Here is a 23,898-nt window from a genome sequence, read left to right on the forward strand (position 1 = left end):
CTCTTAGTTTATATTCTGGTGTAGGTTATCGGGCACAAAAGAACAGAAGCTTCAAGTTTTGTTCTGTGGTTCTGGGCTCACTTAGGTGATGGCCAGTGAAGAGATTGGTGGCTTGTGATACAGATGTGCTACCATGCAAAGCTGGTGAACAGAAATACCTAATCATTGTAGCAGAAAAGAAAAGTAGTTCAAGCTCCTGAGCATCCATTACAGCCAAATGCAGGCTGATACTGTCTTCTCAGAGATGTTTCCTGGATTTTAGAAAAAGATACTGCCCTGGTCTGGCCCTGAATGTAAGACTTTGTGCTGTCCACTCACAAGTTCTCCACAGCCCACTACAAGAAAGACTCAGCCTTCCCTAAGCAGGGGCCTTACCTCCGCAGGCAGTCCGTCAGTGTTGTGGTGCCCGATGCGTGGCTTTCCCCGTTGACCACGCTACCCTCGCTCCCTGGGCTTAAGGGCCAGAACGGGGTGGAGGAGCCAGGCAGGTCTAAACTGATGTCCCAGAAGGGGTCTATGGTGGTGGAGACGCCACTGCAGAAAAGAAAACAAGGACACAAGAGGACTATTTGATGTGGCTCCAAGGCAGCCCATGTCCCAGTGACACCTCAGGCTGAAGTGATCACATGAGTAGGTCCTGGGGTCCCAAGAAGGCCTGAGGGAGAGACATGTATAACCCCAGTAAGACAAAAGCAGCTCCTTAGGTATTTGTAAACCTGGGAGATCACCTTCATTCAGGGACTTCTGGAAGAGTATAAACTTATGGAGTCGGTCCAGAAGCCCTGAATCCACAGATCTAGAATTGGGCACTGCCACCCCAGGTGGTAACAAACCCTCATGCATACATCATGCCAAGCGTGGACCCACCAGGTTCAGCAGCCCCTCGGAGCATGAAATGCAAAGTTCCACAAAGCCAATTCATGTCTGGAGGTTTAATTTACAATCGTATTAAAAGAGAACTCAATGGGATATTTAACAATGGGAAATTTGCCACAGGTACTGAAACCAGCAAAGGGCTCTGATCTGCTCAGGGCCAAGATGCAAAATGACCTCTGCTGCATAAAAGAAAAACAAGCCAGATGTGGTGATGCAAGCCTGTAATCCCAGCACTTGGGAGGCTGATGCAGGAGGACTGCTGCGAGTTTAAGACCAGTTTGAACTATACAATGAGACTGTCTCAAAAAAAACTATTAAACAAAAAAACACAAAAAACTATGACAGTGGTAGCAGAAACTTTTTCCCAGGAGCCTGCAAAGACCGCAGGTGGCAATTCATTACAGACTCTGAATAACTTTCATAGGCTGTAGGAAACTGAAGTGTATTAAAAATACCAGCAGCTGGGTGGGTGAGGGTTGACTTAATGGCCAAATAGATCTTTGTCCTGGTTCTTAAGCTTGATGTGCTAAGCAGAGACTACATCTGGAAAGAACTGAGGACACTACATACAAGGAAAGGAAAAGGACACTATAAAATCATAAAAATTAATAAACATAGAAGCATATATGTAAAAAATCTGCCATCAGTCATCCATTCCTTCCTATAAGAGTTACTGCGTTTGACTCCAGGTTCTGAGAACCTACAATGCTGTGGTTGTTTAAATAAAACAACGACGCTTCTCAGCTGGTGGCTGCTGCAGATGCTGTGCTGTAAGAGCCCAAGAACCCTGAGACTCATCTCTAAGGAGTGTACTGAGTATGCTCTTAGCTCAAGGATCGACTTACTTACTTACTACTTTCTTTTCTTTTCCCCTCTCTTCCCCCACCTCCGGTCCCCCCAGACGGGCTGATTCTGCAGGCTGACTGTCTGGGGGCAGCACTTACTGGCAGACTTGGCAGGTGACATCGGACTGCAGCCCACCTGTGAAGATCTGGTCGATGATGCAGTTGCAGTGATTAGGGTTATTGGCCTTCTTCCCATTGTCATCACCTGGAGGCAGAGGAGGAGGGGTGTGTAATTCGATCTATGAAACACCTCATTAGCAGATGCAAAATCCCCCCATTTCACCCCCAAGGCAGAAGAAGCCAGGTAGGCTGGCATTCTGAGAAGTCCATAAAGATGTGTGATCTCAACTGACACTTGACAGAGGAGCTCATCATTATTCCACTTTGATGAGATATCTGAGAACCTGGGTTTCCAATGTTACTTTTTTTTATGCGTAAGATGTCCTTAACAACAAAGTACATCTGATGCCTGAGAACTTGGGAGTTAAGGTTACTGATTCCCTTTCTCATACACAGAATTAAGTGAATAAAGAGCTTTCAGGTTAGTCTAGCATGAACAGATATGCTAGGAAACAACCTCTATCTCCCTGCTGATGTGATAAACTGGTCTCCTACTTCCAGGGAGTCTTGCAACTCTGGCTCTCCTTCCTGGGTTCCTGCATCCAGAACAGCTGTAACTCCCTGTCGGCCGAGGGTTCCTGCTACCCCTCTGTTCACTCAGCATTTAACTTACACATGAATGTACAGCGAAGCAAGTACAGAATTAAGTAGTGAAATATCATACACGTCTGAATACGTATTCTATAAAATGTCTGTGCAAACTAAATGAGGAGGATAGAAAGCACATTCATCTGAATGCAGATTACAATCTGAAACAGAATTATCACAAGAAGAATGTCCTCTATAGCTGCTGCCCAGAATTTAGGGAAAAATACTGCCCCAAAGGACTTCAAATTCATAGGACAAAATGTTAGGATAGGAGAAAATACTGTACCTACAGAAAGGTGCAAAGATGATCTGGAAGACACCCTGAATGTGACCCTTATGAACTGTATATAATGAAGTACAATAGGGCCCGACAACTGTGGGGTTTTGTTTGTTTTGTTTTTCAATGCTGGGAATGGAACTGAGCCCTCATGCAAGCCAGGTAAATTCTCTATGGCAAAGCTATACCCCTCCCCCATCACTGTTTTTAAAAATAAGTGACATTTCAGATATTTCAAAATGAGTATTGTAGCTGGGCATGGTAGCACATGCCTGTAATCCCAGCACTTGGGAGGCTGAGACAGGAGGATTATTGTGAATTTAAGACCAGCTTGGGTTACAAGTGAACTCAAAGCCAGCCTGAACTGCATAGTGAGACTCTGTCTCAAAGAGACAAAAAAAAAAAAAAAAAAAAATAGTAGAATATTGTCAGACTCAGAACGCTGAGGCAGGAGGATGGTTGCAAGTTCAAGACCAGCCTGGGCTACAAAGTGAGTTCAAGGCCAGCCTGAACTGCATAGAGACTCTGTCTCAAAAAGACAAAAAAAAAAAAGAATATTGTCAGAAACAGTCAACAATGGTTTTGCTTTTAGTTCCATGAACATTTTTTTTTTTTAAGAGTCTCACTATATGGTTCAGGCTGGACTTGAACTCACAGCAATCTTCCTGAGTCTCAATCTTCCAAGTGCTGCAATCACAAGCATGTGCCAAAAGGCCTGGGTACTCTGCATTTTAACAGCAATGCATCTTCAAAAAGCTTTTACAACAAATTTCCAGTGTTTCTTCTGTTTCAAAGGTGTTTGGGACAATTCTTTCATAGTGGCTCTTCTGTTTCTGTGTTATATTACCACACCAGAACACCGAAACTTATTTAAACTACTAGGTAACTTTTACTTGGTTCCTAGGGTAAACATTAAAAAGTCCATGTATACTTCCAGAAGAAAAAAATTTAAATACCAATAAAGCAGAAGATAAAGCATGACAGTCAGTCCAAATAAACCATCTGATCTGCATGTACTGCTCAAGACGGACATGAGACCACGTGGCCACCTTCAGCACAGTCCTAGGACTGAGAGGTACTAGAAAGCCAGCTGCTTTATTCTTTAAAAGACACCAATTTAAAAGAAAACTGGAACTGAGTTTGGTGGTACACACCTATAATCCCAGGACTTGGAAGGCTGAGACAGGAGGACTGCTGTGAATTAAAGACCAACCTGAACTGTTTAGTGAAATCCTATTTCAAAAACAAAAACAAACAAAAAACACAACAAAACAAAAACTGGGTAGGAAAGTGCTGCTTACAACTAGCTGTAGATAACTACAGATACCCATGGGCAGCCCACAAATAACCAGCTAACTCACTACCTCAGTGTTCTCAGGTATGGGATGGAACTTCATGGTCTCAGTATCACTGATGACCTCAGTAGGAGTAAAAATCCTGACTCCTCCAGATCTACTGAACCACACATGGGGAGTAAAAAAGCCTCAAGCTGACAACCAAGTCCAAGTTGAGAACCGTCCCTTAGTCTCACCTACAGGTCATCAGAACAGGCACTCCATGAGGGAGACAGGGTTCAGGTCATTTCCTCTGAGTTTCCCAACTACAGCCCCAGGAGCTGCTGTATCCCCAAACTACCAACCCTCAAGGGGGGACCATCCCTTGAGACCAAGCTGTGGGCCATTACTGGAAGACCAGACACCAGGTTAGGGGCGCAGCAGCAGGGCTTATCTCTGTGCTCTGTCTTAGCCCTCTGCTCCAGAATAGCAACTGGTCCTTCCGGAGGTTCCCCAGAAAAGGATGGTGGTGATGATTAGTAACACTCAAAAAAGCCTCAAGTCTGGTAACCCAGAGGATCCACAGAACAGCCACAATAAGCAGAGAGCTCAAAACATGATCCGGCAGTAAGGGTTGTAAGATTTTGCTGGTCACTGTAACAGACCACAGAGTACCCTACCACCATGCTGTTCCACCCCCAGCAAGGACAGAGGACAACACATGAAACTTTCCTCCTCTTAAAAACAAACTATGAAGGGGCTGGGGATTTAGCTCAGCGGCATAAGCGCCTGCCTTGCAAGCAGGCAGTTGTGAGTTCGATCCCTGGTACCGATAAAAAGGAAAAAGACAAAACAAAACAAAAAAAAGAGAAAAAGACAAAAAAAAAAACCCAAACAGACAAACTACAAAGAATCTCCATGAGACAACAAGCACAGCATTTCTGCTACTGGAAGGAAACAGGATTATACCGCCTATAAAACACAAATCAAACATGTCCCCTGTTTGCACATGTAGGCCCACTTACTCCTTCACCTTGTTCCCTTTCCAAAGAGAATTCCTGCGTCCACCTCAGGTGAAGGCCACGCACCTTTGCAATGCCGGTGCAGGACGTCCAGTGCTGCGATAAGAAACTCATGTGCGTCCTGCTGTTCATAGCCTGCCAGGTGGCGCGCGTGGGTCCACACCAAGTGCAGCAGCTTGTATGGGATGTGAGGAGACCTGTGCCCGGAGTAAAACTGCAGAGAAAGAAGAGGGAAAACTTGCAAACACGGTGCAAAATACCTTCTCAGGAAGAAGACTCACAATCCTAAACTACACATTTTTTTTTTAATCGGTACTGGGGATCGAACTCACGACCACCTGCTTGCAAGGCAGGTGCTTATGCCGCTGAGCTAAATCCCCAGCCCCGCTAAACTACAAATTTTAAGAATAATCATGAATAAAAATGGCATGGTAAGCAACATGCTATTATTGATAGCTAGAGGTGTAGTTCAGGGGTAGAATGCCTAGTTCAAACCCCAGCACTAGGAAAAAAAGTCTTAGATAGCTTTATTCTTTCAGGTTCAAAAAAGGTTCACACATTTGGACTCACTGACAGCAACTGGCAGCTGTTTACAAAGAAGCAGCGTGAAAGCCAGGAAGCAAGACTCTCAAATTCTTCTTCAAACAGGATGAGTCCTTTTATATGTGTGTGTGTGTGTGTGTGCGTATTTTTTTCTTTTCTTTTTTTAGTTTCAGAGTTTATATTTTTAAGACAATGAAAGGGGAGAGGTGGGGAAAAGTTGTAATTGAGCATTCCTAATCTAAAAATCCGAAGTCCAAAATGCTCCATCAGCTGGAATGTTCTGAGCATAGGATGCATTTTGGAGACCTCGTATTTTTGGATTAGGGATACTCAATAGTAAGGTCTATGCAAATACTCCAAAATCCACAGCACTGAAATATGAAACACTCCTGGTCCCAGTCATTTCAAGTAAGAGATTTGCAGCCTGTGTGTCATCTGGTAAAAAGAATTAGGAGCACATATCAATCAACAGGTGGGATAAAGAGGCTGAACCACACTAAACACACTGATCAAGAAGAGTAAGGAGCCCAGTCACCCTAGGGACTCACTTTTGAAAGTTTTAGGCTACTACAGAATTCCTGTAAACATGTAAAGCATCTAGAATAGATTATGTAGTAGAAAGCCAACAAAAAGGCCAACTCTGTAAACAAAGAGCAAAACACTTCCCTGAATGTATAAGAATATTCTCACAGACTAATGAGAATATTCTCACAGTCTAAAAATAATCAACACAGGTTAAGTATCCCTTACCTAAAATTCATGGGACCAGAAGATATCAGATTTGGGGAAATCTGCATCTGTAAGTATACAATAATTAAGAGTGGGACTTGTCTAAACAAAAACTCAAGAGTCTGAAAATAGTCTCAATATTTTAAAGATTCAGTACATGAAGTAAAGCTTGTGTGCACTGAACCATCACAGGTCGGGTATGGAATCTTTCAGTTGTGGCACTGTGTTGATACTCAAAAAGTTTGGACTTTAGAGCACTGTTGATTCGCAGATTAGTGCACTGAACACGTACTAGCAAAAAAAACCAATTAGAAACTGCAACTTAAAATCATTCCATTTATAGCAACACCAAAAACATGAGATAAACAATATGTGCAAGTGTTACATACTGAAAACACTGATAAGAGAAATTAAAGATCTAAATAAAGATGAACAAAAGTGCTAATTGTCACATAAAAATCTGCAAACAAGTACTGTGGTTTTATCCTTCAATGCCAAAAACTCAAACCCACCTAAGCTGAGAAGTGGCCAACCACAGTGTGATAGGTACTACTCAGCAACACAAACCTTTCACACAGCACCTTTGGAAAGGCATGGCAACAGAGAAAGTCAGCCTCCTTGAAAATGAGGTACACAGAGGCCAGTCTGCTAACCTTCCTCAGCTCTAGCGTGGCAGACAACAGAATCGTGAATCACCAGAGTTCACCAGCGTTCACGGAAACTAGTGTCTTCCACCAGCTGACCCTGCCAAGCACCTGTGAGAGGCTCTCACCTTCTCAGTTGGCAGCGTGCCTCCGAAAGGCAGGCCTGGAGTCCCTTACCTAGCACTTTCTTTTGGGAAAACCATCTTCTATAATAAGTGCACATTTTAAATATTTACTTGCTGATAAATTCTGGAAATCTTTCTGCCCTGGGTATGGTCAACTGTATGGTTTTTAAAAAGGTGGAAAGACAGTAGTTTTCGAGTCGCTCCACGGCAGAGCTAGTAGTGCCCACCTCCTGAAAGAGCGAGGACATCTCGCAAACCAGGCAGGAGCTAGGGCTCTGCATCTCGCAGTGGTGCCGGTCAGACAGGAAGAAGTCCCGAAGGAGCGGTGTGTGGGTCAGAGCCTGGACAATGCAATTCATGAAGCACGTGTTTCCAAGGTTGATCAGCCCTCGCAGACCTGGGCAGAAAGCCAGACAGCAGGTGTCACTTGTGCACTGAGCTACGACACATAATGCTGGATCCCAAGGGCTTTAGGTCTGTGTAATAAGTCACTTTTATTCATGCATTCAAGAAAAAAAGGAAGAGCAAGAAAGAAATGCAGTATTTTCTCATTTTTCTTCCCAATGTCAGGGATTAAGCCTAAGACCTTTACACTAAGCTACATCCCCAGCCCTTTTATTTTTGAGACAGTGTTTTGCTAAGTTACTCAAACTAGACTTGAACTTATGGTCTCAGCCTCCCAGAGCATTTTCTAATTTGTACACTATTTTTATATGAACTGTATTGAGGAATGTTCACCACCATCAGTCCCCTCCCATCTAACCACTGCCTGTATTTTCTAATAAAAACAGCCAGGTCAGAATAGAGACAAAATGTTCTTTTAATGTTCTAAAAAAGATTTACTCATTTCTAAGAATATGGTGCAAATATGCTTACACACAGACACATCATTTCTTTACCTAAGATCAACCTGGCCAGAATAAGAATACACGTGAGCCCTATGACACTGACAGATGCTCAGGACCATGGGGCAAGGATGGTCTCTACTCATCCCTCTGCACCCCAAGCCCATGGTGGTACCCATGAAGAACAGGTGCTCAAACTTGGATGCTGAGCAAACTGATAATGGCATACAGTTAGGCGGGGCTAAAAAGAATCGTGTTGTATCATGAAGTCCTAAGAAAGAAGCCTAAAGTGTGTGAGAAAAGAACACAGCTCTATGTGACATCCTCCACTCACCTATGGTACAATTGGAAGTGATCTTCCTCCTTTTTGGGTTGTGTTTGAGCAGTTCTAGCTCCCGTTTGGTTGGTTCCCAAGTTGAAAATTTCTCTCCAATACCTGAGCAAATGAAGGACAGTTCCAAGTGCTATTAGCTAAATTTTCTTTTTAAGTGTGTTCTAAAACAAAAGTTGTTATATACAATGCACTAGGCTTTGAAAAGAGGGGAATCCATAACATCAGGACTTTCTCTTAGCAAGTGTCTTAAGAATACACCATGTTTCCTGTCATAAGGAAGAAACCATTACCCAGCTAACAAGGGAAGCTGATGGAAAGCATACTTTTGAGCAAACTAAACAGATCCAGTCGCTGGAAAGCTATATGCTATAAAGAACTGAAACAGAAGACAGCAATGATGCATACGCTAACAAGAAGCATACACACCCTACTCATTGAGGTTCTTGTACCATGGTCCCTAAAATGTTTGCATAATTTGGTAAACTTGAAAAAAGATAGCATCTCATAGAGAGATGGAATTGCAGAATGACCTGAGAAGAATTCTATTTCAGCCGGGCATGGAGGCTCATGCCTATAATCCCAGCACTCACGAGGCTGGAGCAGGAAGATCTCTATGAGTTCAAGGCTAGACTGAACTACATAGTGTATTTAAGGCCAGCCTGAACTACAAAGTAAAATCTTGTCTCAAAAAAAAAACCCAAAACAATACTGCCAGGGATGTAGCTCAGTGGCACAGTGCTTGTGAGTTTGATCATCAGTACCATTAAAAAAAAAAAAAAGAGCTCTACTTTAGTCTGGGATGTGCATTTCTTAGTCCCATAATTTAACTGTCCTGCACAAAGAAATATACACATATGTAGTTATACCATCATTACATTTTTGAAGGGGAACACAATAGAAAATACAAGTTGGAGATTTTTTTCCAGAAATGATCTCATGAACATGAGATAATTCTAACCACTGAGAGAACCAGTCTCTATTATCTGTTTTCAAAAATTGGGGGGTGTTTTCAAAGAAAAACAAGCCAAGAATCTGTAATGCAGGGAGCAGGTTTTTGGGCTCCCTTTGCACACAGTGATGGGTCTTACTGCTTGAGAGAAGGTGCTCACCCACTACCTAAGGCTAACCACAGCCAGGACCTTATTGCAAACCACTGTGTGTGTCTGTGGGGACTGAAAATGAAGAAAGAAAAAAATCAGGGAAACCAAAAGGAAATAAAGAACGTGGCTCACGATGCTGGTGCACCTCTGACTCTGCACAGCTAACAGAGTGCGCGTGAGGAATGAGAAGGTAGCACGTGGGCAGCCCAAATGGGCACCCCAGCCACAAAGCTCCTGTCAGCAGAGCAGGCTCAGTGCTGGGCTGCTCCACTTCCTATTGGGCAGTGTCACCTTGCAGACAGATCTAGCATCATCCAGATGGTTCAGCACTTCACAGGGTTCTACAATTCAATTGGTAAAATACTCTACCCTCCTGGAAGGAACAAGACACAATTACATTTAACATTACTGCAGAGAGAACACTTTCTGGAACACTGTGGTGCTTTGGGTAAACCACTCTTTGGGGATTTCCTGGTTCAAGCATCCATCCCCAAGATGAGATGGAAATGTGACCCCACTAGAGCTGGACTGGATTCAGCTTCAGCCTGCAAATGTACCCTTAACTGAAGAGGGGCATTGTTTCTGGAATGCAACTTTCTTGACTTCAGCAGAGCCCCTCCAGGCAGTGCTTAGGGCACCTGCATAGCCCACCACTCCACCCACCTCTGAGCTTTTCCACCAACTGTAACCTGACCTGTGCAAACATACCTGCTGACTCTCACTCTCACTTGGTTTTTGGTACCATCTGCCCTAAACAGACCTGAGAGACTGTAGGATTAATGTACAAATCAGGTAAATAAATTTAGGCAGAAGCCAACCTTGCATTTTAGAAGCCTTCTGCTGCTCCTCTTTGGCAATTATTTCCATGTCTTTGTCATAGATGTAGTCCTGGCACAAAAAGCAATATATGCCTCCATACGTAAGGTCAATGGCTGCAAAAAGAGGACCACAGAGACGAAAATTTAATTCAACACAAAGCAATAATACTTCAGAACTCAGAAACATTTCAAAAACATTGAAAATTCAACGTTAAGTTGAATTTTCTAACTGAGAATGATATTTAAAACACGAGTGAAACGCTACTGAATATTTTTGGTTCCTAAGGATTCCAGTGTAATAATGCTTTACTATATCTGGAATTCTCACACTATCACAAAAAAAGAAGCCAATAGCTACTTGCTGCTACTTTTGCTGTTGGGGACTCCGACTCTAAGGTCAGAGGTAAAATTGTTCCTACCCAGACTGCCCTGACTTCTTGGCCCAGAGCTGCTTGCTACCTACCAGCACACAACTCTTGTGCACCTTCTGTCTTTTTCGTTTTTATCGGTACCAGGGATCAAACTCATGACCGCCTGCTTGCAAGGCAGGTGCTTATGCCGCTGAGCTAAATCCCCAGCCCCTTCTTGTGCACTTTCTCAACTGCAACCTGTGTAAAACAGGACCAGTAGTATCTTGGCTCTTAATTACTTTAACCTAATGTCTCTCCTTTGAGCACCTAAAAGAAAGGTACTTTCCTAATTCAAAATTAAAAAGAAGAGCGGGATGCACTGAAATGCAGTTATGGTTTATGTCTGGGTGTCTCTCCCCCGCCCCCTAAAGCCTTATACAGTCATGGACAGGGCTGAATCTGTCACTTGTGATTGGTTCATTGTCTAGCGCTGGGATTGGTGGTGTGAGTGCTGCACTCACCCAAGGGAGGGAAGGAGGCACGCTTTCCTTTTTATTCTTTTCACTCTTGTTGCTTGTGGCTGCTATGAATGCTTAAATCTCAGCCATGCCACCCTTCCTTGGAGCCAGCTGATTATGGACTGAAACCTCCAAAACACTGTGAGCTAAACAAACTTCTCCTTCTTTCATTTTGGATATCAAGTAGTTTGTCTCAGCAATGAAAGAATAACCAAGACATTTACCAAGCATCATCAGACACATAGGAGACAATGCAGCAAAGAAAGGAACACAGGCTGAGCTAAGAGTTAGGGCACACACCTGTAACCCAGCACACACTCTGGGAGGCGGCAAGAGAATCACAAGTCTGAGCCCAGCACTCCATGACTGAATGAGGCTGTGTCTCAAATTTAAAAAAGAAAAAAAAAAAAGGAAGGAAGGAAAGAAAAAAGGAGGCTAGGGATGTAGCTCAGTGCAAAGTCTCTGGGCTTAATCCCTATTTTAAAAAAACCAAACAAACAAAAAACCAGACTGACAGTGACTAGAATTAATACTAACTCTGCTGCTTGCTAATTACGTACTTTTCCTAAGTTATTCCATTTCTGTAAGTCTCCTTTTCCTTTTTGATAGTAATAGTATCACAACTCATAATGATATTAAATTAGTGCATATAATTTAAGTAGGCCTTGTGATAAACATTTTTTAAAATTCAATTTTATGGTAAGAAGTTGTCCCTCTACATCTGTGGGGACAAAAGATCCTCTCAGATACTGAAATCTGCAGATATTTAGGTCCTTTACCTGAATGGTGTTATAGTCAAATATAACCTACATACATATTTATGTATAATAATCATCTCTGATAAGTACCAGGTAAGTGCTATATAAACAAATGTTACGCTGCACTGTTTAAGAAATGATGAAAAATTGTGTCCACACATATTTAGAACAGTTTTTCTCACAAGCATTTTCTACCTGCAGTTATTTATGTGATGCCAGAGATGGAAGGCTAATTTTATTTTGTGTCTTGAGTTACTATGACTTAGATCAATCACTGGTGGATCATTAAAGCCCTCGGAAGCAGATTTACCAAAACTCAAGACAGCAATACAAAAATCCCACAGGCATATTTTGCCATCCTCAAAAAACTGACAAAATCCTAACGAGTTGGGGCTGGGGATTTAGCTCAGCAGCATAAGCGCCTGCCTTGCAAGCAGGCAGTCATGAGTTTGATCCCCAGTACCGATAAAAAAGAAAAATACAAAAAAAAAAAAAATCCTAACGAGTTATCTTGTAGTCTTCCTTAGAGCTGTTGCAAAGTACTCAACCAGCTGACCCCTGGCAGGACACACTCCTCAGGAGCAAGCTCCTAGCATGTGAATGGTGAACAAAATTTTGTCAGATCAAGATGACTTACAGTAAGAGTGATGGCAATTTTCAAGAAAGCAGATATGTTCAAACAATATAGCAAGCATACAGCTGACAACAAAAAACAGTAGCCCACAGAAGGTGTTTAAAAGTCTTCCAAGACTAAATGCTTCCTCAAAATACTCTTGTACAGCCTCATATAAAACTTATAAAAACCAACATGCTGACAAGGATGCCAAAACCACAGGAGGAAGAAAAGTCTCTTGTAAATGGTGCTAGGAAAATCAGATAGTGACCCACAAAAGAATGACGCGGGATCCTTATCTCACACCACACACACTAACTCAAAACAGACACAGACATAAAGAACTAAATCTGTAAAGCTCTTAGAATAAAACACAGGGTAAATACTTACGACCTAGGATTTAGCATTGGATTCTAAAGCTTTAACACAAAAGTATGAACAAAAGAAAAAAAATGTAACATCGAACATCTAAACTAAAAGCTTTGTGTGCTGAAAGATAGCAAGAAAGCAAAAAGAAAATCCAGAGAATGGGAGAATATCTGCAAATAATTTTTCTATCCAGAACATATATACACACATAACAATTACAATTAAAATATAAGCAACAGCTAAAATTATTATTTCTCTAAACACATACAAACAGTCCAAAGTATACATGAAAAATGTCTGACAGCTTCCACATGCCCATCTCATGAGATACGGTTCACGAACACATTGAACACATCACGTAAGACAGACACCTGTGTGCATTGAGTCACCTCAGTTCTTTCAAGCAAACCATGTGAAGAACACACTACACTGCGTGTTAGATGTGGCGAAACCCGCGGATGGACACTGTGAAGCTTTTCAAGAGACATGAATTTTTGTAGCACCTTTATAAACTTGTGCCATTTAGCTTTCGATTAGGACTTCTTAGGCTTTTATTTCCCAGAGAGCATCAGATTACAGAATTCTGGGGAAAGAGGTCTAATTTACAATTGCTTGGCCCACATAAAATATTTTTCAAACCAAGTTCTATGTTTGCAACTCTTTCTTTTTTTTTTTTTTTTTTTTTTTTTTGTCTTTTTCATTTTTATCGGTACCAGGGATCGAACTCACGACCGCCTGCTTGCAAGGCAGGTGCTTATGCCGCTGAGCTAAATCCCCAGCCCCGTTTGCAACTCTTTCAACAAGCTTTTCTGAAGGACATCGTAAGGACTTCATGAGTACTTACCCAAGCATGGTATTGCTTAATGACTGTTAGAAAGTAAAACAAGAATAAACTTAAGTTTCACATAACTTCAGACTATAGGAGAAGTTTGAACTTTTAAGTATAAGAAAGGTAAGTTTGCCTTGATGTCACACAACGTTAAGCTGGTTTTTCCCACCTGTTTTTGGAAACAATGAAAATCCACTGCTGAAAGCAATAAAATTTGCCTATGTACACTCAACTTCATGGTGGTGTCAATGATGTGATACAGGTGTCTTTCACTATGGGTTGAATAGGTTGGTCCCAGAATTCTCCATAAATACCAAAATCTATAGATGCACATATCCCTTACATTCTCCCACATCCTTCGTTTCTAGATTATTGTAATACGTAACACAATAGAAAAGCTGTTACCTTACTGTTTAGGGAATGACAAGAAGTTTGTACTGTTCAGAACACACGATGTTTTCCGTGACTATACCTGATCTGACATTAGTTGAGTCAGCAGATGTGGAACTAAAGGCCAACTGTACTGTACGTAAAGTCTCTTTGCAAATCTGCCCAATCTTGGTCCCAACTGTGTGTTTAATGGAAAACATGAGGGCCTGACATTCATTATGTGGCAGAAAAAGCACAGTGCTGTTTGGGGACTAAGAAAAAAACCTTCAGGGAATGAGGAAAGAACACACCCAGGTTGTGCCGCTTTGCCTTGGCATGTTCATGGATGTGCTTCTTTGTGAAACAGCCGAAGAAGACGCAGTAGAGGCAGGAGTGCAGCCGGTTCAGGTGCACACCACACACGTGGCAGACGCAGGACTTGGCCTGAAATTCAGAGCACAGGGTTAGTAGTGTGCAGTGCAAGGAGTTCTCTCGGGGAAACATCAAGCCAAGGATGGAAGGGGAGGAAGGAGACATCTTTACCTTGAAGCCTTCCTCCTCTAAAAGACTATTAGTTTATTTTTCCAATTCCCCTAAAGAACTTTATTTAGCTCAAAACTAGCTCCATATAAGGAAACGGTGGCAATCTTAACCTCCACCAGTAAACTACTGGGATGTCCACATCACATTCTCCTCAGAAGTGCCATCCCCTCGCTAGGACAGCAACTCCCATCTAGCCATCCTTAACCTAGTCACCTGAGGCTTCACAAACCAGGTTCCAAAAGTATAGCAACTTAAGAAGCAAAATGACAAAAGCAAAACCACAAAAAGGAAAAGAATAGGGTATGAATCAAAGCAATATACACAACAAAACCTAAGTTTACTGCTGGGTGTGGTAGCACGTGCCTGTAACACCAGCACTTGGGAAGCTGAGGTACAGATTGGCGAGTTTGAGGCCAGCTTGGGCTACACAGTAGTTCATGATCAGCCTGAGCTATGTAGTGAGAAATGTCTCAAAACAATGAGCTTATTATCAAGAAACAGACTACAAGGACCCTGGGAAACCAAGCAAGCAGCTCCCCTCCCTGGTAAGTGGCGGCGGTGTGGCAGACTGCAGCCCTTCCAGGGGGAGAACCACCAGTGTCTCTTGAGATCAGTGCCATGTTGGAACTTAGGATGCTGGGAAACCAAGCAAGCAGCTCGCCCCCCTAATAAGTGGTTATGGTGCGGCAGACTGTGGCCCTTCCAAGGGGAGAACCACCAATGTCTTCTGAGAGCCACACCAAGTTGGAACTTAGGACGCTGGGAAACCAACCAACCAGCTTTCTTCTTTGCCAAGAAATAGTGAACCTCCTGGTGCATGGCCTAGAGTCAAAACATCCCACTTCCCCTATCCTCCTTCCCCTGTCCCCCCGTTAGCAAATGGGAACCAGAAATATGAACATCTCTTGGGAGGTTGACCATAGCAAATAAGGGGGTTTTCTTTCTACCATCTCTTTGAAGGCAAATATTTTTATTACTGTTTTGCTTTAATCTGATTAATGGTACTGCTCTATTCAATATTCTTTTATGATAAGATCTATAATGTTCTATATTTCATTTTAATTTGGTATACTGATTGAAAGAACAACTATTATAAAGATAATGAAATATACTGTGATACCTATTACTGTTACCCCAGTTGTGAAGTTCTGTACCAGTTTCACTACACGGTCTCAGTTGGCTTTATTCTGTCTTGTTCTGTTGTATTTTAGTACTTTCAAAATTTAAAAAAAAAAAAAAAAACAGACTACAGAAAACTAAGATTCAACTTCAGCCACGTATGGAAAGAGAGACTAATGTAGGAACTCGCACTGGGCAATCTTAGCACATTGTGACCCTAATCATCAACAATAACAAAAATCAATTATTTACACTGAACAAAAAACTCACATCATACTAAAATTAATACCAGACATGAGAGCTATTCACCAGCTCTTTAGGTCTTCTAAATAGCAGAATTCTAGCAATTTTAGTGGTCAAAAAAGAAAAACCTTCACATTATAATCATTACAGTAATAACTAGTTCAAGCAAAATTCATCAATGGACGTTAAATGTAGGGTTTTTTTTTTTTGTCTTTTTCCTTTTTATTGGTACCGGGGGATCAAACTCACGACTGCCTGCTTGCAAGACAGGCGCTTAGGCCACTGAGCTAAATCCCCAGCCCCCTAATGTAGGTTTTAAAAAAAGTGACTTAGTAATCCATAAAAGTCCATAATCATGGGAACTGACCAGATATGGATCAACTAATAAATGAATAAAGAAATTGTGGTGTAAACACAACAGAAAATGGAATGTGACACATCTTGAGTATAAAATAAGGCTGGGGAATTCCAGATGAGAATCTAGAGACATGAAAAAATACAATGCATGATCCTGGGCTGAATCCACAACCAAATTCAAATCACAGATAGCATAACTAGAATAAATGGTACTACATTTGGATCCAGAATGTGCCCCAAAGGACTATGTGCTGAAATAGTACCTCGGTTTGGCACTACTGGGAGGTGGCAAACTGTAAGAGGTGGGGTCTGGTGGAAGGTCTGTAGGTCACTGCAGACATGCCCTTGAAGGGAACTGTGGGATGCCAAAGGGCCTATCTGCTCTTATGTCTTCAGTTGTGAGGTGAACAGGTTTGCTCCACCATACACTCCCATCATCCTGTGCTGCCTTGCCAGTTTCAAAACAATGGGGCCAACCAATCACAGATGGGAACCTCCAAAACTATGAACCAAAAAAATCTTTCACTTAAAATTTTTTTTCTTCAATTTTTTGAAACAAGATCTTGCTACGTAATTTAGGCTGGTCTTGAACGCACTGTGTATCCCAGGTGGACTTCAAACTCAGAAACCTTCCTGCCTCAGCTTCCCGAGTGCTAGGATAACAGGCATGTGACATCATGCCCTATGCTGAATAAACTGGATAAGAACATACTAGTGTATTATGAGCCTATCTTTCTGTTGGGTAGCACTTAACAGCAGCACTCACTTTATTTTTTCCACACATTGTAAAGACATTCATGAATGAGGACGTTATGAATATATCAGACAATTTCTATTTTCTATTTTAGTGTGGATTGCTTTATTGGCTGGCTTTTTCATTAACATTAGGAAAAGAAGCTATCTTGGTTATGTTGAATCTGTCAGTCCAGCAAAATGCATCTTCACAGGCTACTGATAAACTACCTGCAGCCGAGTGACCATCTTCTTACCATCATCTAGATCCGTACACTGATAGTCACCCAATGTGCTGTTTCATGTTTGTACATTTCTTTGAGTTGGACCCAAAAATCACTGTACAAATGAGTTATCAGTTCACTGGTACAAGACTTTTCTTTTTGGGTAATCTCTTATGGACTATTTTATGTGCATTGAGATTATGTCTCTTTAAAAATTTATTCCATAGAGTATCAATAGAATTTTGAGATCTCTAACTCTTGCATATAAACTCTCTAATTTTCCCTTAATTCTCTGTAACCAATCAGATTGTTGCTAGGGTGTTGCTAGGGTGCTGGCATAGGCCCCTATAGATGGGGCTCCACTACAGGAGCTAGGACCGCTGAAGCTGCTTCCCAATCTGGCAGGCAGGTTTGTTTCCAGATTGGCTTCTGCAGAGGGAATATGGCCCCTCAGCCAGCAGACAAGTAAGACCAGCTGCTGACCTAAGAGCCTTCAGACCTTTCCCTGTCCACAGAGAAAAGAAGCATTCTGCAAGTGGGTAGCCATTCCTAGAAACTCAACCACTTCTGGAGCCCTGGCAGTGACCTCTGCATGAAAGCCCTTTCATCCATACATTAACTCAAGTAGATTCACAGCCCTCAGGTAAACCTTGAAATGTAAGTGAGATTTGTATGTGACTGGAATAGAAGAATGGAATCAATAACTTAACACCTGTAGATCTTACAATACAACTTTGGTCCATTAATTTGGTCCTAATATTGAGAATAGTCTTTTTTTTTTTTTTTTGGTGCTACCGGGGATCGAACTCACAACGTTGTGCTTGCCAGGCAGGCGCTTATGGCACTGAGCTAAATCCCCAGCCCCAAGAATAGTCTTTTGACTACTCTATTCTTACCTTGTTTAATACTTTCTCCCTATCCCAAGCAAAACAGGACAGGGACAAGAGGGACATAGCCTTTGAAGCTGAAAATGTGTAGCCTTACATCAGTGGACTGACAACTTATTTATACAGTGATTTTTTAAGTCTAGCTCAAAGAAACAAACATAAAACATCATATTAAGTGAGATCCCACATGAGTCATACACCCACAACTCCAAGACAGTGAGTTTAATTCTTATGCATTCTCTTCAATGACTAACAGGATCTCATCTCTTAAAAACAAAACAAAAAAAGCACCAATGTGGATGCATCAAAGGGACACAAGATTTGGAAGAACTCTGAGTAGTAAAGTTAGAACAATATGAGCAACAAACAGCACTAGATTATATCCCAAAGTATAAAATAGGCATCCATGAGTCCACACTTACACAAATGACTAAATACATACATGAGAATGGACAATCTCCCACATAAAAAATATTCACACACTGTATGGGGCTGCTCTGCCTGGGAAAAGTTACTGAGCTCTTATGACACTATGGCCTGTGCAGAGTGACTGACTTCCATCCATAGAGGACAGTACTTCGAGGAAAGAAAGGGTCGCGCCTCAGAGTGGTGAAGCCAACACAAACCACAACATATAGCCGTGCTCCATCAACAGTGCTAAGACACCATGATGGTACTGCCCTTGAGAAAACAAGAAGAAAAGGGTACTTGACCTCTGTGGTCTCCCTCCCCACGTCCTCTAACCACAGTTGAGCCACAAGAAAAAGTAGATGAGCCCAAACTGAGGGCCATTCTACCAAATGCCTGTACTCCTGGCTATTGGAAACAGTCTAATGAATTCACCATCTACAAGAGCCTAAGAGAACATGATGGCTAATGTAATAATGAGTCCCAGAGGCAGAATAAATTTTGTACATCAGGTAAAAACCAATGAGATCTCAGTGAAATATGCAGTATAGTTAGTAATTCATCATCAGTTAATAATTGTGCCAAATGTATTCAAGTAAAGATTAAACTGGAATGGGGGGGAGTAGGATATTCTGCTAAATGGGGAATAAGGCTTTGAGAAAGTGGTCTAATTTCAATTAAGTCCTTAGGTTTGCAGGACATTAATTTCTCAGTCACTAAAGAGAATGCTACTATCTTCTCTACCAGTGTCCACAGAATGATGACTTCTACTGCAAAGATACAAAAATGGAAGCCAGGCCATTATACCCTGTTTTGATACTTTGTTGTTTGCTTTTTGGTTGGCTGTTTGTTTTGAGACAAGGTCTCACTGTGTAGTTGAGGCTGGCCCCTCAAACTCATGGCAATCCTATCTCAGCCTCTCTAGCGCTGGGATTATCAACATCCACCCCCACATCTAGCTCTGATTTTCTCTCTCTCTTTTTTTTTTTTTTTGTCTTTTTCCTTTTTATTGGTACCAGGGATTGAACTCATGACTGCCTGCTTGCAAGGCAGGCACTTATGCCACTGAGCTAAATCCCCAGCCCTGGATTTTCTCATTTTTGACCGCTGCTGCCTATACATTTGATGTTTCCTACATATGAAACTGCATTTTTCAGATGCACTACAGGTTTAATGTCTTGTTTAGTATTACTCTTTCTCTAGAATGGTTACCAGAGCAGAGTATGGTGGCACACATCTGTAATGAGGATTGCTAGTGTAAGCCCAGCCTAAGCAACACAACAAGACCTTGTCTCAGAAAAACAAAACAAAACAAAACGGTATGTAATTCAGTGCAAATGCCTTGGGTTCAACCCCCAGTACTGCAAAAATTAAAATTAAAGATAAAAATACACTGATCACCATGCTTAAGTTTAAGAAAAACATTTCTTATCTTGCCATTTGCCACCTACTATTTTATAATGTTGAGTTCTCAACAGTTTAGACTCTGAAATAAAGACAGAAGGGGAGATTCAAAATGATACACACTCAGTCCCTTTATTCCAAAGGATTTCTGTTCTTCTTAAGTAGTGATACCAAGATTGCAAATACAAACGTAAGTATTTGCATAGAGTGTGAATTCTGGATACTTGCCGAGGTAAGTCTTTCTCTGTAGCTCTTTTTGTACACTAAAAACTTTTCCCAAAAATTTTTATTCAAAGAGCTGACTTAGCTCTCAAATTCTATGCCTTTGAAGCCTTCCTCCAGCTTATCACCAAAACTAATCCAGAACTGCTACTGGTCCAAAATTACTACTACTAGTATGTCTGACAATCTTTTTCACTTCTGTATTTGGTGAAAGTACTCAATGTTCTACAGCTCCAGAAAGGGAGCTATGCTTTGATGGCAAGCTGCCATAAAATGAGTCAAAAGAGATTACTTTAAAACATTACTGTTTCTCAAAGTGCCTATAAATTCAAAATATAATGTAGGATATGAAAATAACTAGAACTGCTATTACAACCATAAACTACTACACTTCTTTTTGTAACCAGTTTCTATCTTTAGGCATGAACTCCGAAGCCATGAGAAAACTGTTACATCTAACATACCAGAAATGTAAAGGAAAAAGCAAACACTGTGGGAATGCGGAGTCCTAAACATGTTTACTTTAGCAGTGACTTTCACTGTAATTCATGCCTAATTGGTGCAGAAAATTACCAAATCTGTTTTTGTCACATTCTGCCTATCAAAAGAAGGATCAAAGGTTGGGTATCCAAACCACACCTACCTCTCCCCAGGGATTCATTTCTGTGGTTAAACTGTAGCTGAACATGTCAATTTAGAAATGCACTTTTGCTCCTTTACAAAGACTACAATATAGGCTGGGAAAATAAAATCTATGGAAATGCACTTGCCTTAGCATGCACGGAGGCCCTGGCTTTCAATCCTAGCTCGAGGCTTGGGGGAGAGGGGATAATTTAAATACTGTTACACTTAAAGTCAAATTTGTCTTCGGCCTATAAATCTGCTGGAAATTCTATGCAATAAGCTAAACATATATTATTCATTGCTTGATCACCAAGACTAAACTCTATCTCGAGCCAACTCTTCCTTAGCCACTACAGTACACTAGCAATGTAGTTACACCAGACATGATGTGATTCAAGAAAATGACTCCTCAAACCAGTGGAGTGAAAAAATTGATTCAGACTCATTGCTGGTATATTGCCAAAGGGCAGCGCATACCTGACAGCCCTAAGTTTTGAGAAAAATATTTACCAACGCCATCCATTTCTCAAACTCTTACTAGAAAACAATATAGATGTGGTTCAACGATCCAAATTTGAAAGTAAATAAGTTATACATAGCAACTAAAACAAAGGTAATCTCTTTCTTTAGGAAAATTACACAATCAAGAATGGCTTAAAAGGCGGGCGTGGTGGCACATGCTTGCCTACAATCCTAGTACTCCTCAGGCTAAGACACGATAACTGCTGCATGTTCATGACCAGCCTGGGCTACAAAGTGAGTTCAAAACCAGCTTGAATAGCAAGATCCCCCCTCAAAAAGACAAAAGAATGGCTTAAGGGGGCTGGGGATTTAGCTCAGCGGCATAAGCTCCTGCCTTGCAAGCAGGCAGTCGTGAGTTCGATCCCTGGTACCGATAAAAACGAAAAAGACCAAAAAAAAAAAAGAATGGCTTAAATTTGACTCCTTTAGTTTTGTTAAAAGTTACCGAGAGGGGAGAAAAAAGGGTGGGAGAAAAGAATGAAAGAAAAGGAAAGAGGGATATTCCCTACTTAATCCTATGTAGAAATGAATCTTGTATCTCACGTCTTAATTTAGGAGCTAACACAGAACAGCAGCAGACTATCACCTGTAGCTGCACATCAGTTACAGTCTGGCATTTTTTTTTAAAGGTACACAAATTCATCAGCAATAATCTCAGCCTGATAGTAAAAAATTACATCCAACCTGACTTTAGTTCATTCTAAAAGGTAATGAGCATCATCACTGATAAAATTTAAATATTAACACTTAAAACGGCCTACAACCCCAGCGGATGCAACCGAAATGCAACTGTAGGTGCAAACTTCTTACAACCCCCAATTTTGGTGTGTCATCTGCAAAATCGCGTTTAAATTTATGCAGACAGAAGCATCGTTTTGATTTCCAAATCATTAACAAGCTTAATTGTTTGGATGTGAGAATCTAAATATCACTTTCTTAATGGCTCCTAAAGACTCATAGCAGAAAACACAAGCCCCACTTTCCCATCAGACTCATCTTTTAAACCCACTCCTACGTAGATAAAACACAAATCTTCAGTGGTCGTGGCGACGCGGCTCTCCACCGCGAGAGGACTCCCTTGGCTTCCACCTGGCCATCCGCTCTTCTACAGCTGAGATGGAGAAAGGAAGGGCTGTCACAGCCCTGGGTCCGTCCCTGCAGATTCCTAGACTTGGGGGGCGCTCTGCCCAATACGACAGACAGCATAACGACCACCGCCCAGCGCGGAGGCTCCGTACCCCAGGGCCGGGAGCCGAACCACAACATTCACGGATGGACACTTTGGGGCCACGGAGCCTCAAAACCGCGGCAGGACTGACAGCCACAGACCCCCGCCGGCGCGGGCCGGTCTCATTCTCTGCAAGCCCAGAAGGAATCTGCAAGGGCCGTGCGCTCGCGAACCGGAGACCCTGCCCACAGTCCCAGGCTTGCCACACAGACCCCGCCCACCAGACCACCCGTTACAGTCCCGTCCCCGCCCTGAGCCCCCCGAGAGGGAGGAGCCGGGGATGGGAGGGAAAATCCCCTCCCCCACCAGCGGGCGCGCGCTCCGGGAAAGCGCCGGGAGAGCGGGCCTTTCCTTCCTTCCCATCCCGGATCCCAGCCCCCGCGCGCCGCAGAACCAGGGGCGCTGGGGGCCCGGGGAGTCGCACCTTACGCTTGCGGGCCTCCGTGGTGCCGCTCCACACGAAGCACTGGTAGATGGCCCGCAGGTTCTGTTTCCAGTTGTCCACCTTGAAGCTGCCCAGGTGTGAGCAGCCCGGCGGCGCCACCGCCAGCTCGGCGTCCATGGCCTCGCCCTCCGACTCCGGCCGGGAAACCATGGGGGGAAAGGCCCGGCCGCGCGCGGGGGCTGGCGGCGAAGGGGGTGAGGACGACGCCAGCGCGGCGCAACTGCTCGAATGCGCACACGGCAAACCGAGACACGGACGCCGGGAACAAAGCGCGGTGGCCGGGGCGCGGGCGGACAAAGACAGCCCTGCGCGAGCGCCGAGACAAGGCGGCGGCGAAGCAGGCACCGCCCCCGAGCTGCGGCCACCGTGGGCCGCCAGCGCTTCTCTCTCCCGGTTCGCGGAGGTGGCGAAGGCGGGGCGACGTGGGCGGAGATTACGTCACCCTGGTCGGGTGGGCGCTGCGCAGTGCGAAGGGTTTGGGGGGCGCCTGGCCCCGCCTTCCCGCTTCCTCACGCCCCGAAGCCTCTCGGGAGACTCGGGAGGTAGAGCGGGTGGAGCCCACAAGGCCCCGCCCATGCACCTTGCAATTGGTTGTGGGCCAGCCTGAGGCCGCTATGATAGGCTGGCTGTACAGTCATTCTGGTTCAGAGCCGTCCCCGAGACGCTGGCGTCTTGACGTTCCCAGTCTCTCACTAAGAACTAAGGAGGTAGGGGCTTGATGTCAGTCAGGGCGCAGAACCGGTTTACACCGGCTGAGCTCTGCCGCAAAGAGGCGGGGCGATGGGCTGGGGGCAGTGCAGTGTCTACAGTTAGTTCCTTTGGCAGCAGAATCTCCTTCTGTGGGGACTTTCTGCAAAGCCTTGCCACTTTTGTAGCCTGTGTCGGGTAGGAATGTGCCACACCTCTGGAGTGTAGTGGCCAATTAGCAGCTTGGCATTTCTCCAAGGACTCAGGCTGCAGTTCCTTCCCACCGGGCTCCGCAGTCTGGTGAAGG

The 23,898-nt window shown here is 43.1% G+C and overlaps 1 protein-coding gene across 1 annotated transcript in view; it reads right to left on the bottom strand.

Annotated features, from left to right (window-relative positions):
• Window positions 1-23,386, bottom strand: part of Usp22 (ubiquitin specific peptidase 22) — a 32,364-nt gene extending 8,978 nt beyond the window's left edge. The window contains exons 1-8 of the mRNA XM_003465887.5: window positions 22,884-23,386; window positions 14,258-14,390; window positions 10,141-10,254; window positions 8,223-8,324; window positions 7,271-7,440; window positions 5,069-5,216; window positions 1,821-1,926; window positions 376-534 (exon numbers count right to left, since the gene is read on the bottom strand). Of these exons, the coding sequence (XP_003465935.1) occupies window positions 376-534; window positions 1,821-1,926; window positions 5,069-5,216; window positions 7,271-7,440; window positions 8,223-8,324; window positions 10,141-10,254; window positions 14,258-14,390; window positions 22,884-23,054 (1,103 nt within the window). The 5' untranslated portion in view covers window positions 23,055-23,386. The remainder of the gene's footprint in view (window positions 1-375; window positions 535-1,820; window positions 1,927-5,068; window positions 5,217-7,270; window positions 7,441-8,222; window positions 8,325-10,140; window positions 10,255-14,257; window positions 14,391-22,883) is intronic.
• Between the last annotated feature and the right edge of the window lie 512 nt (window positions 23,387-23,898).

This window comes from Cavia porcellus, unplaced genomic scaffold, assembly GCF_034190915.1.
Source record: "Cavia porcellus strain 051 isolate PalLab524CR breed Dunkin Hartley unplaced genomic scaffold, mCavPor4.1 scaffold_32, whole genome shotgun sequence".
Lineage (NCBI taxonomy): Eukaryota > Metazoa > Chordata > Mammalia > Rodentia > Caviidae > Cavia > Cavia porcellus.